The sequence below is a fragment of the Pleuronectes platessa genome, chromosome 16 (assembly GCF_947347685.1).
Source record: "Pleuronectes platessa chromosome 16, fPlePla1.1, whole genome shotgun sequence".
NCBI lineage: Eukaryota > Metazoa > Chordata > Actinopteri > Pleuronectiformes > Pleuronectidae > Pleuronectes > Pleuronectes platessa.
In genome coordinates, this window is record NC_070641.1 from 20,266,091 (window position 1) to 20,280,505 (window position 14,415).

At 44.3% G+C, this 14,415-nt stretch overlaps 1 protein-coding gene across 1 annotated transcript in view; it reads left to right on the forward strand.

Moving 5' to 3' along the window:
* Positions 1–11,114, forward strand: part of grin2aa (glutamate receptor, ionotropic, N-methyl D-aspartate 2A, a) — a 106,623-nt gene extending 95,509 nt beyond the window's left edge. Inside the window, exons 13-15 of the mRNA XM_053444344.1 lie at positions 1,109–1,206; positions 4,968–5,206; positions 7,315–11,114. Of these exons, the coding sequence (XP_053300319.1) occupies positions 1,109–1,206; positions 4,968–5,206; positions 7,315–9,270 (2,293 nt within the window). The 3' untranslated portion in view covers positions 9,271–11,114. The remainder of the gene's footprint in view (positions 1–1,108; positions 1,207–4,967; positions 5,207–7,314) is intronic.
* Positions 11,115–14,415: the final 3,301 nt, after the last annotated feature.

The window sequence follows — 14,415 nt, forward strand, 5'->3', positions numbered from 1 at the left end:
TTAATTGAATAATAATTTAAAGTTTATGTCATCTAATAATAACTAAAACCAAAAAGAACATCAGTGTCATAGAACTACGTAGTTCTATGACACTGATGTGCTTTTTGGTATATGACCTATACCGCAGCCAGCCACCAGGGGGCTATAGAGACACTTTGGCTTCACTTTTGGGGGAGTCATCATTTTGTCCCTTTATCTTTATATACAAAGTCTATGGCTGTCACACTTAGCTGCTTCCAGCCTTGATGCTAAAGGTACTCTGAGCTCAGGTGATGAGAGATCTCAACGCACTGCAAATCAAGAGAACACATGCAAATAGTAAAAAAAAACGACTTCATCAATTTGACGACACATGCGGGCGACAAAAAAATGTTTCCAAGGGACTCGGAGAAGTGATGAACCCGCCTGTTCCGTCCCCTGTGACGAGGAGCAGGCTTCAATGGCTTCACTGAAGCATTGAGCTCCAGGTTCATCCCTCTTCCTGGTCCCCTGGACACATTTCTGGGGTCGTTTCCGCTATTTGCAGCGCGTCTCTATATTTGCATGTGTTGTGACTTTTTGCAGCGCAGGGTGTCGTCAAATTGATGAAGGTGTTTTCCAAGTTGGATCCCGTCTTCATTTGCAGTGCGTTGAGCTCTCTCGGCCACCGCACCAACCAGCTGCTCATATTCCCTCCCGAACATGAGAGTGGTATTGATCTTCGTAGCACAAAGGCAAGTTGTCCGTCTGTCCTAAATGTTTGTTTTTGTTGTTTGGTTTCCAACTGAGAACAACAGCTGACCTTTGATTTATTTCCCCAATATTTTCATTCCAGAAAAAATCAAAATAGAAAACGTTAATCTGGTTAAAATTGAGATTATATTTAGTTATAGAGTAGACAGCAGTCGTGACTCTATAGTGGCTGTAATCTCCTGTAGTGATTTCGACTGAGCGTCTTTGACCCACAGTTCCAGGTCATGACATTTACGTGCATCATTATGCATGAGGTATCTCCTCTAAGATATCTTCCCACGCAGTGACACCGTGCACCGAAATAAAGGTTAAAATACCTGTTGCGTGTGTGTGTGTGTGTGTGTGTGTGTGTGTGTGTGTACGTGCTTGTGGCCAGGTACATCTTTGCTACTACCGGCTACGGCATTGCTCTACAGAAAGGCTCCTACTGGAAACGACAGGTGGACCTGGCTATCCTGGCCATTATCGGAGATGGTGAGAAACACACACATACCCGCACACACACACAAACTCACACACACATACACTGTGTTCTTGTATACAACATCAAATTAGCAAATCCTGAAGGAAAAAGGTAACAGTATTCTTTACCACCATTATAATGCAGGGACAGGTACCTGCATACTCTCTCTCTCTCTCACACACACACACACACACACACACATATCTCGTGCCTTGTCTGCTGACAGCACAAAGGAAAAAGCAGTGAAGTATAAATAGTGCTTTGATGTTATTCTGGACACAAAAGGCTGCTCTAAACAGAGGGCAAAGTGTGTAAGTTATTCTAATGTATTCCTCTCTGCAGCACCAGATATGTGTGTGAGTGTTTGGGAGTTTGTGAGTGTTTGGTAGTGTGTGTCTGTGTGTGTGTTCCCATTGCTCTATCTGACTCACCACATTCCTTTATTACAGTAGCTCCAAGTTCTTACATAAACTATTTCCCACTGCAAAACGCGGAGAAAGTGAGACAGCTCCAGTGACAGATTCATTTGCATTTTACATCAAAAGCATTTTGCTGACTCGGGTGTTTGCAGCCACTCACATTAAGTGCACTGAAGTTGATTAAATGAGCATTGGTGTCACAAGAATCCTCCCTAACAGAATCTTATCAGAGCTGCAGAGCACGCAGGCTGCACTCCATCATATTTCACGACTGGGCAACTTTTCACAAAGATCCGACTCTGTGTTTATGTTTTGCCTTGTGTTCTTCTCCTGATCATTAATCTCATCCAGTCACTTTATACCTGTAGCTTTTTGAGCAGAGTTGCTCAATGCAAATGTGAACAGTGGAATTTAAAAATATTGTAACGAGACAAAATAAACTAAACCATGACTATTCTAATAAGCACAGGCACTGAACTCCCAGAGGAGGTGCATGTGTGAACGCACATGTCTGAGTGAGACACTGAGCAGTTTCTGTGGACTTGCCCCTCCTGGCCTCCTGGTAAAATGTCAGTGGAAATCCAGGAGAAGTCGAGAAACAAGCAGGATTCACCATGAACCGAAGACACAAGTCACAAGATAGACGCAGAGATGATATAAACAAAAATTAAACAAATATCTCCAGTTGAAAAAGCAGAACCACGCACGTAGAAGACACCGACGATGATGTCAAGAGAGTTTTTGGTGATAAGACCCGACGCAAAGTGTCACTTCCTGCCTCCGCCTGCTGCAGCCGGCTGCTCCACCTCTCGCCTGAAAACCGCGGAGGATTTGTTGCTGTTGTGAACGCGTCTGTGCACGAAACCTCCTGCTGTGCTGTGCATGTGTGAAACTGGGGGTAAACTCCAAATCCAATTCCAAGGATTTTACCTGCAGGTCATGTCTGAAAACAGCTCTGGTAATATTTAATTCAGTCCCTGCAGTGTATTCAGTTTACTTAAATCATACGCCTCACTTATCTTTGTGCTCACAAATATTCATCATAATAAAACACTTAATATTTATGTATTTATCTTAAATAAAGCATTAAAATCATCAAGGACGAGGAGAGGGCGAGTGAAAAAAGAGGGAGAGCAAGGGAAAAAGAGATAAATGAACTGTTAAGAGAGTGTGAGAGAGAGATGAGGAGAGAGTGAGGGAACAGATTGAGTGGGAAAGTGCTGAAAGAGATATAAAAGCACAGGGACGGTGTGAGTGTGTGATGTCCAGAGTGAGGTCAACGAGAGGACGGGGCAGGGAGCACGGCTACGAGCGAAGAGAGGAGGGAAGAGTGCCTCAGGTGGAGGGTGGGTGAGGGAGAGGGGGATGAGGAGTGAGAGGAGGCCAGGTCCTTGATGGATGACAGTTACTGGGAGCCCTGGCAGATGCTACTTGATCAGATAGACACAATGTGGGTGGAGAGCATATGGCTTGGCACAGACAGGGAGGAGACGGGGAGAAGATGCGTTCGGGGACGAGTGGAGGAAGGTGGAGAACACGGACGGAGATGGACGGACAGAGACAAACAGCTGGAGGTCACATTTTCTCCATGAGGGTTAGAAAAGATAAACTAAGAGAATAGTTTATGTTATATTGCGTCATCTTACCGTTACCATTTTGGCAGTTGCACAGACGTTGTACTTTCTGTTCCACTTGTAAATCCTAGTTTGTGACAGCACCATCTTGATCCAACACTTTCATATGGGAGCAGTGGCCCGAGTCCAAATTCAAACATTTTGACAGAGTGGCAGGTTTGTTTATATCATCCAGTCTGGGTCAGGAGGTTCAAAGTACAGAAACACATTTAAAGAAATGTCCTGGACGGGGACGGATTTTGTGTTTGCGGCTCATAATGAGGTTATGGAGAAGACGGAGTTTTAAAAAGTTTAGTTGCTGCACTCACACATTTTAACATCTGTCAGACCATCCTTCCGTCCGCCCGTCCATTATCTACACCACTTGAGAGATTGAGCTAATCCCAGCTACATTTTAAAATATGTGTTTTTCTCCTCCTTCTTCCAAAGCCCCCGAAAAGTATGGATTACCCTCAGAAACTTGTGTTCCTGTGTTCCAGCTGACTGGTCACCAGACTATTGCCTGAGCTGCCCGGGCCCCTGAAAAGAGAACTGAATTTAAATTTCAGCAATACTTCCTCCCCACAGACTCAGGGAAACAGTGCAGACAGTGGCAGCTCCCCCACAGCTTTCCCCTTGAATGCACTCTACTTTAAAAAAGGAAAAGACAAAAGAAAAACAGACACAAAGTGACCTATTGATAATTCAAAATCTAATTTATCTCAATTCTTGTCTGTAGCCAGTTCAAAGCTTGGCATCTCTAAACAAAGACGTATCTATCAACGTCTTTTCTATTGGGTAAATCCGACCCGAGACAAATTCCCCTCAATCGTCCTAAAGGGTTAATGATGTCTTAGTGCGTCTGCAGCCCCCGAGACATCCAGCTGAACACCGCCATGATATTTGTCCTTCCCCACTAGCAGCCTTAGTTATCCAGCCCTGAATGACACAGATTGGATTAGCCACGCGCCAAATGTCACAGAGGAAGCCGGAGAGGGGGGGCGGGGGTGGGTGGGTGTTTGGGTGGGGGGACAGAAGGAAAGGAAGGGGACACAGAGTGGGGAATGAGAAAAGATAAGGTCTTTGTTGCTTCCTACTTTTCCTTTTCATTAACAGTAAAGAAACAATCTCTTGGCTCCATCAGGCAGCTTGGGGGGGAGGGGGGGCTGGAAGCCCGTTCGCTTGGTGATGCTCAAAGAAATGTATTTTAAACCAAAGCCCTCGAAAAAAACACTTACTTAAAGGGATGTGTTAACATTTAACCTGTGGAAGCTGACATACTGTCTTTTATCTTACTATATAGATATCGTATGTGACTAATAACCGAAAAATACATTAGTACAGCATCTTATACTTCACATGATGCTTTCAATGTATAACTAACTTTATATGTTGAAAATATAAGACACCAGCGGTATATTTAAAACAAGAATTAAGCTGCTTTCAGTCATGCACTGAACTCCAGGGACTCTCCACACTTTCTCCAGAAGAGAGAGCCACCGGATTATCTTCAGACCTTCTCCCACCTCCTGCTGAGTTGTCTTTGTGGGAGAGGCAAACAAGTTACTGACAAAAAGGTCCGGAGAACTGGGTCCGGATCACAGGTCCCTGATATGATGCCGTATCAGGGAATAAACTTGGATATTATCTTTGAGCCTAGCATTCATTGATTTCAAACTCCAAAGGGCCTTTCAGTAAAGCATTTGAGTCTCTCTCTGTCTCTGTTCTTCTGCCTTTCAGGTGAGATGGAGGAACTAGAAGCCCAGTGGCTGACGGGTATTTGCCACAACGAGAAGAACGAGGTGATGTCCAGTCAGCTAGATGTGGACAACATGGCTGGGGTCTTCTACATGCTGGCCACGGCCATGGGGCTGTCGCTCATCACCTTTGTCTCTGAGCATCTCTTCTACTGGAGGCTCAGATATTGCTTCACCGGGGTCTGCTCCGGCACGCCTGGGCTTCTTTTCTCCATCAGTCGGGTAAGTACTGGTTTTGGAGCAGGAGGCGATGGCAGATATGTTCTACAAGCCATGTGCAAGCTGCTCTGTGGTTTGGGAGAACAAACACTTTGCTTTACATAGAAATCAATCTTTAATGAAAACAAGATGTTTTTTGGAACAATCTTGAAATTGGCCCAACAGAAGCAGGCCAGTAAATGGCTGCGTAAACTTCTGGACTGTCTGTTGAAGACTGAAAAGCAGAGCAACTATAGCTGGCAGTAATTCTGAATTATTGGGGTCAGACAGGCCTATTTTAGTTCTGTTTTCTATACACAGAACAAGAGAAGCGGAACAAGTAAGCACATGACGAAGCAGGCTGAGAAAGAGAGCAACTGCTAAAGTTAACTGAGGGAAACAAAGGGGGGGAGGCTGCACGGAGGAGAATGAGAGCGAGGGCTGGGGATGGAAGCGGGGGGGGGGGGGGGATCACGAGGCAGCCCTGAATGTAGACAAAAATAGATCCTAATTGCGGCATGTTTTTTAGGGGTGGGGTGAAATCACCCCACGCTAAATCAATCTATTCTCTCTAACTCTACTGAAAGGTCAGCGTTCTCCCTTGTTGTGTGTGAGAACCAAAGACATGGACGTGCATCTCTAAATGCACTGCAGAGTCTCTACACTGCTTTGGGGGGCAAAGAGTGACTGTTTGTTAAAAGTTAAAAGAGCTGGGGTTGACGAGAGGGAAACTGAGGGCGACACACATCCTTAATGGCCTGTGCACCGAGCCCTTCGAGTCCCGGCAGGTGATTATGTTATACCTCGTGCGCACAAGATGATTTAATACAAATTCAGATGACGATTCCAGAGGCACAGAGCTACAGTGATGGAGAGAACTCGGCTAATCAAGTTGAATTTTCACCCTGGACTGTCACATAATGATGCTGCTCTTGTATGGAGACACAGAATTGTCATCAGCAGGAATCATTTGCTGCACAAACACTTAAACTGTTTCCACGTGGTAATAGTGACCTTGTGGGTGCAGTCATCTGTTTGGACTCCATGGGGCTCCGTACCATCACGGAAACATGAGCTGAACCAAAAAGCTAATTTAAATTTGTTAACAAGATTAATGCTTTTCACTCGCGAGCAGGAAAATGAGCTGCAGCGAGGAAAAATAATTTGCTGTTGTGTTTCTGAGAAACCACAGAACGAGCGTTCAGACATGAGATTGGCAGCTCCTGTTTAGTTTTTAGCTCAGAGGAAAAAGCCCATAATTTATTTAATTTCCCTCCCAATCAAAGTGATGGTAATTTCTGCTGTTTACAGTTATTCTTTCACAAAGGATTTGTGAGCGCTGCAGGATAGGTAAGCCTGCAGCGTCAAATCATGAGAGGCTTTGTTACAAGCCTCAGTTTATAGTTTTTTTGATTTAAGTTACTAAGTTTGGATTCGTTTTAGTTGGTGTAATCTCAAAATAGAGGTTTTAAGGTTATATAGTTGTGAAATCGATGGAGCCGCTGAATGACTTGCATTGCATTGCATCACATGTTGGCTGTGTGTCCCCTTTACAAAATACAGCACACTGGTTATTTTGGGTTATGATTTTGGATTGAGCTGGCAGTGGTGCTCAATACTGTTTCATGATAATTTTTCTCTGGCAATAGTCCGTGTGTGTTTTGTTGTCTTGGCGTCTACATGATTAATATTTAATACTTTCCACTTAAGCACTCATGGAATAGTTCTGTCGTTCTTACTACGCTTTCGTCTTAATTCAATCATATATGTTTGTTAAGAAGAAACGATTTTCACAAAGTCGAAGGTCTAACAAGTAGCCTATGTTTCAGTGAACATAGAAAGAAAGCTTTAGTTAATACTCTTTCAAGTTTGTGTGAATGAGTCGCTATCAATTTAACACTTAATATATAGATAATTCATTTCAATAAAACATACAAAGTACGAATATGTTTGTCCAGAGTAAATAAGTAATACTTTTTCTATTTGTCTCTCTCCATTTCTCTGTCAATTCTTCATTATGTTCCATTGTCCCTCTTCCTCCCATTTTCTTCAATTACCCCTGGTCATATTTTATTTGGCTTCCCCTCTTCCTCCCCGCCATTCCACTTGTTCATCCATATGTCACCTTGCAGGGTATCTGGAGTTGTATCCATGGAGTCCACATCGACATGAAGAAAAAGACGGATATGGACTTTAGCCCTCAGGACAAAATGCTTAAGCTCATAAAGTCAGCCAAACAGATGACCAACATGTCCAACCTGGCGGGGTCTCGCTTGAACTCGCCCAAACGTGAGTTCATGCACTCCGCTGGCCCAATGATCATGGACATGATGGCAGAGAAGGGCAACTTCATCTACGCTGACAATCGAAGCTATGCTCCCAAAGATATGATCTATGGGGACACTGGTGACCTGCAGGCTTATCTTGCCAACCGCCACAAAGACCACCTAAACAACTACATCTTCCAGGGAGGCCAGCATCCTCTGACCCTCAACGATGCCAATCCCAACTCAGTAGAGGTGGCAGTGAGTGCTGATTCGGTCCAGACGAATGCCAAGCCGCCACGGACCCTGTGGAAGAAGTCGGTGGACACGCTACGTTCGGCACCACCTGGCCCCCCTCCAATGCCTGACATGCTGATGCCAGATCCGCGCATGTCGATGAAGACGCAGCGCTACCTCCCTGAGGAAGCAGCCCACTCCGACATCTCCGACTGCTCCAGTCGGGCAGCCTCCTACAAGGACCCAGAAAACAACAAGCACCTGAAACCCAAGGACAACTTAAAAAAAAGAGCTGTGGCATCAAAATACCCAAGGGATTGCAGTGAGTTGGAGCTGTCCTACTTAAAGACTAAGCAGGGGCCCGGCAGTTCCAACCACACTGGGAGAGGAGGAGGAGGAGAGAAAATCTACACTATCGACTCAGACCGAGAGATGAGCCTGCATTCAGACCCCGTTCTCTATCGCGAGAGTCGTGGCCTTGCTGCAGATGATTTGGAATACCCTGAGATCTACTCCGACCACAGTGACAACTACAGGAAGTGTGAGCAGCCCATCATTCATCTGAACTCCTCACCTTTGCATCATACAGACTCTGATCTTCTACCAGACCCAGCTTACTCCAAACACTACAACCTGAAAGAGAAAAACCTGTCTCCACATGAATCCATGGATCGGTACAAACAGACACACTGCCGTTCCTGCTTGTCCAAAGTGACCGCCAGCTACCCACCAGCAGGGTCATACCCACCTCCTGGACCTGCTGCAGCTTCTGCCTCACGCTCGCCCTATAATCGGTGTGAAGCATGCCTCCACATGGCCAACCTGTATGACATTAGTGAAGACCAGCTCCTCACAGATCCCTTGGTCAGCCCCACCTTGCACCACCAACAGCAGCAGGAGCCAGACGAAATGTTTGGTCTGTATTGGCCACAGACAGATGGGCCACATGTCCAAAAGAGGAATCGCTTGAGGCTGAGTCGTCAGCACTCCTTTGACAACATCATGCTAGAAAAACCCAAGGATGTAGACCTGAGCCGACCGGCGCGCAGTGTCAGCCTCAAAGAGAAGGATCGCTTCCTAGACTCCACATCTGACTCGCACTATGCGAACCTCTTTGGAATGCGTCCCTATTCCGGCAGACTGTTTGGCACTGGGTCCAAATCAATGTTTAACCACAACCTGGAGGAGAGCAAGAGGAGCAAATCCCTGTACCCGTCCCATGGCTCGGAAAACCCATTCCTCAGCCACTCGCTGAGGGATGACACCAGCAGCAGACTGGTCCATGGGCGTAGTTCCTCTGATATTTACAAACAGCTGGCAGTAGCTTCACCTGCAGCGGTCCTTGGAGCACCCCCCATCAAAACACGTAACGATGCGAACAATCTCCGCTCTTCCGTTAAATCCACCACTTCATACTGCTCACGGGACGGGCGGATAACTAACGACATGTACAATAAAGAGCATGTGATGCCTTACTCAGCCACTAAGACTAATGCATACCCGGCCCCGCGTGGCGTCCTAAACTCAGCCCAGTTCAGCAATAGACGGGTGTATAAAAAAATCCCCAGTCTGGAGTCAGATGTTTAGTTGATAGAAGAAATAATGTGTTCTCTCCTCCTTACTCCTCTCTGGGTTTGTATTATAATTTATCAACTATGTTATCCACTAAGGGATGCCAGAGCCACACTACATTTTTCTTCTTCTCTTTGACATTGTAACCCAAAAGAACTTGTGCCCACTTTGGTATGAAAGTGCTACTACTACTCTCTTTGCAGATGATATCACCATTTCTGTCCACTCTCTGCCATGCACCAATGGGTTGGATGCATGGCCGACACTATGCCATAAGTTATCTGGGTATAAATGGAAGTGGAATAAACTACCCATTCATTTTGCAAGGGGGTAGGAAATGGCATAGTCCCATTTGTGGGACCAAGAAGACCAAAGGAACAATAAGGGAAGGAACCCTGCGAGAGCTGTTGGGGAAGAGGCAGTTGATCTGGGAGTGAAATTAGTGAGGGAGTAGAGAGGAGGACGGGGGAAATTATATGAGTAGAAAATTAGAGGGAGAGAGAAAGAGAGAAAAACTCTCCTTCAATTGCTCCTAATTCTCCCCTTTTTCCTTTCCACCTCCACCATCAAGCTTAGGGCTCACTAGGTGAGGAGAAGAGCCCTGACAGGGAGACCAGATGGGCACGTTTGGTGTCGCTGCCAGACATGTAGATGTCCCAGGAGGGCAGGGACGTCACAGTGAGCTAGTCCAACGGTCTGCTGCTTGTTAGGCTGACAAATATGGCCACTGAGACACCTGGCAGTGCGAGAGGAGAGAGAGGAGAAAGCAGATGAGACGCTAAATGGCAGCGAGTGGAGCATCCAGTCATTTTTGGCGGTATCGTGTGCTTGCTCAGAATTTGTTAGGCCCAGGTTTTGCCCACGGTAGTAATGGAGAACTGAGAGTAATGCAGGTGCTATCATAGAATAATGTTTACAGGCTGACGGATAAAAAAGACGAAACGAAGAGAGACAAGCAGGGACACCTGAGGCAATTAATGGGCATTTCATTTGTGGCACTGCACATAGAAAAATAATTGCAACGTATTGCTTTTTTATTATATTAAACTATAAGATTTATTGGGGATTCTGGCATCCGGATCCCCTTATGTAAGATTTTAGTGTTTGCTTATTTGGTAGCACAATAGCCATTAGTTTTAAATCCTCTCTTCCACCTTTGCTTTTAAAAAAAGCATAGCTTTTTGAAAAATACCATCAAGTGTAGTAGATTATTTTGCATGGGTTGATTTTATTTGTGTCGGAGGTGAGAAAATACACACATACACTCTTAGACACCTATTTTACATGTTTTTGAAAAGGTCTTGCTAGATAGGGTGGATGGATACTTGTACAATCGAAACCTTGATCCTTGACCTTTGTGCTTAGTGAAACAGTGTCATGCTGTGACTCCTGCTTCCAAAAGAGCGAGAGAATGTTGGAAGGAAAGAGAGCAAAGAAGGATATAACAAGGGAGAAAGGATAACATGACAACTGGGTCCAGCACCACCTCAAGTTGGGGAGGGGATGGGCACTAAGGTATTTTTGTCTTTTGACCTCCCTGCCACTGAGAAACAGGGTATTGACTGTAAAAAACAACAACACACTGACATTTCCTTCCTACTTTTCTCCTTCCTCCTTCCTTTTCTCGATCAACATGACACCGTGTTAGAGTGTTGGATTATTGTAGAACTTCATTTCTTTGGGTTTTGGTGAAGTCGAGCTCTGGTTTGTCGGTTGGTACGGCAGAAGCAGTGCTATACAGTATCTAACGACTACAGACTAAGCGGGGTTATGATGATGTTGATCCACCTCCGACCAGGCTCTTAAGGATCTAAAGACAGTTGAGGTGGATCCCTTGTTTACCTTCATAGTGTCGTTTGGGTGGGATTTGGGTTGGGGTGGGTGGGAAAAGATGGAGAAGGATGGAGCTATGGATTCTCCACTGTTATGTACTCATCAATTATGTATCCATCATAGTGTGGAGTAAGTTGTGTGTGTGCATGGCAGAACTTGGGTAAGCTTGAAGAAAACCGTTTGGTTCCTAATCTGATTGTTTATGCATTTGTTTGTTCGATTGTTTGTTTCGTTCTTTTTGATAACACTTGGCAGAAAAGACTTGCACATGCACATACTTGCACGCACACGCGTGCCCAAAACCATTTTTTTGTAGTATTACTCTGTACAAACTGTACAGTCAAAAGAAAACATGTAATAGTATTGACTTACTGATTTGCTTGATTGATTGGATTCACAAAGCCAAATTGTATCAAATAAAATACCTCAGGATGATTCTGTGCGTTTTGAGGGGAGCTTCTACCGTAGCGACAGAACATGATGCGGTGAGATCTTTTGTAGAAAAATATATATTAAAAAGAAGAAAAAAAAGGGGGGGGGGGGGAAGAGAAACACACAGGATCAACTTTTTGTCCTCTTGGTGTTTACCAGTCCAAGGTCTTCCAGTTCGGCTCTCTGTCCGAACTCATCCAACCCAAGTAAAGAGAGGAGAAGAAGAGGTATGAGAAGGAGGGGAAGGAGGGATTGCGGTAGGGAGGTTAAATCGTCTCGCTCGGTGAAGGGGGTGTTGCATGCAACTCGGCTCCTTCCCAAAATGAGCACCCTTAACAGGATGGAGGATGTTACTTTAACGTCCAAAATCTGAAAACGCTGCCCTATATGGGGAAACACAACAGGAATCTCCCTCTTCCCTCTCCATGTTTTATAACGGCAGTCAACTGCATTAGCCACTGTGTTTCAATTGAAGCTCCGTCTCCAACAACCAAGGTCATATCGCCCTTTTGTACTCTTGGAATACTGCAGTGACCCTCTCCTCGCTTCCCAATCAGCTTACCCAATGTTGACTGAAGAGCTACATCTGTCCTGTTTTGCATCTATTCTGCATATTTATTATTATTATCATATTTATCTCCACATGCTGCTTGTGTGAGCTGACAAGTGAACAATATGCACATGTAAAAATATCAAACGGCACCCTTGCATTTTATGAACTCATGGCGATTTGTTCTATTCGTTCTACTTTTACAGAACTGTCATGTAAACTGATGTTGTTTTATGTTCAAACGCACACACACACACACACACACACACACACACACACACACACACACACCCTTGTGATGACAACCCTGCTCTTTTTAATGGCAAAAATGTATTTTAATTACATTTAATGATAAATAATGAGGTGATGGCATGCAACCCCAGATGTAACAATTTTAATGTTTTATGTTTCTTTTTTTTGTTTGTTCTTTTGGTTATGATGTTATGATCACTAATGCGTTGTAACCAGGTGTGAGTATATACATATTTGAGAGAAGAAAAAAAATTATGTTTAACACGATGAAGATGCTGCTGCTGTTTTTTGGGGGAGAAGGCGAGGACTCGACCCGAGCGCAACTCCCCCATTGGTGGACGGGCCGTTATCAGGCCTCGTCGAGCCCAATGGGGGAGCGGGTCAGGGGTCAGGGTTGGCTTGGTATGGCGGGACATCCTTGCTCTTCCTCCAATGGCAGGTGAGAATTACTGTATCACCAGCTCTGCTTCTCTCTTCCCTCTCCTTCATGTGTAGTCAGGACTTCAACTGTAAAGAAGATAAAAAAGAAAAAAAGCAACCCTCTACTTTGAGTCTGCTATCCCTCCAAAGATACAAGACCTCTCTTTCTCTATTGTTTGCTGTAAGAATAGAGCTTTTTTTTTTTAAAGCGAATACTTCCTCAAAGACTTTTAAGGAACTATTTTGAATATATTTAGAAAATGACACCTGTATACATCGCTTGTAAATTCATACTGGAATACATCATCATGGAGAATTATAAATGATAAAGAGTAAAAACAATATTTTTTGTGTGAATTTCACAGGAGCTCTTCTGTACAGTTGCACTGTTTCTTTATCTCTCTCTTTCTCTTTCTCTCTCTATCTATCCCTCTCTCTCTCGCTCTCTCTATCCCTTCTTTCTTTCTCTATCTCTCTCTCTCTCTCTCTCTCTCTCTCTATGTAGAGCGACTAGAATAAAACTTCACCATTCACAAGGTTTGCTGTCCTGTCAAAATTCACAATATACACACTGGGGTAGGTGTCTCACCTGTAACCACTTCTGTCAGATGAAGCTGATGGATCATTCTACAGGAAATGAAAGAAGGTTCTTTTCCAGTTCTCTGCTCCAGAGACAGAATCTGTTCACGTTCAGGTTCAGGAGGGATATCGGTGGTTTTCATCACGAGACGCTTAAAAAGGTTGAGAGACTACGCTGAGTCTGTCCTCTCATGCATTTTTTAGTAATGCTTGTTTTCAAAGTGGAAAGCTCCAGTTCTACGATTCTGATAATGCAGGTAAGATATGAATTTTAACAATTATGGCAAAGCTGCAGAATGGTATGTAAATCGTCTGTATTTAAAAAGGGTTTTGCGGTACAGGTGCACTGGCAGCAGTTTTTTTCCAATTAGGGGCAAATCAGGGTTCAGTTTCTTGCCCAAGGACACTTCGGCATGCAGATAGGGAAGACTGGGATTGAACCACCGACCCTCTAATTATCATTATCATAACATTATATATTCATCAGTATTTAACACATGGTATTTATTTAATTTCCCCTTCACTTTCAAACGTTGATAACATTTTTGAGTGCAGAATGACAATGAAATGACTTATTTTGTACAATGATGGGATCTATCATGTGAGCTGCTGTCAGACATGAACTGAACTATGGGTAATCTTCTGCACTGATGACTCATTTCTGGGGGGGGGGTGACCCTGTCCTGGTGCTTGTCTAGCGGAGGGCAGAGCAGCATTTGGGTTTGGGATCTCTGAAAGATGCTCAGCTAGTATCAGTCTAGTATCCTTGGTTTTTGGATTCAGATACTTTGATCAATAATGTCAAAAATATGTTTTTTTACTCGATTTAAATCTGAACAAAGCCCTCTGCACTTCCCAGTCGGCCTTTATCTAAATTTGAAACACACAACTTGGTCCTACTGTTTGTTTGTTTCTGTGATTCACTGTGGCCGTCATCTCACCGTTGATAAATATGTTTCCATATTGCTCTGAAGATCTGCTCATAACCTCGTACATCTACCGCCATTTTTTTCTACGACCATAACTGAAGTGTTTTTGTCCTAAGTTGTGATTCCATTCTCCCGTGTTTGTGGCTTTGTACTTCACACGTGCAC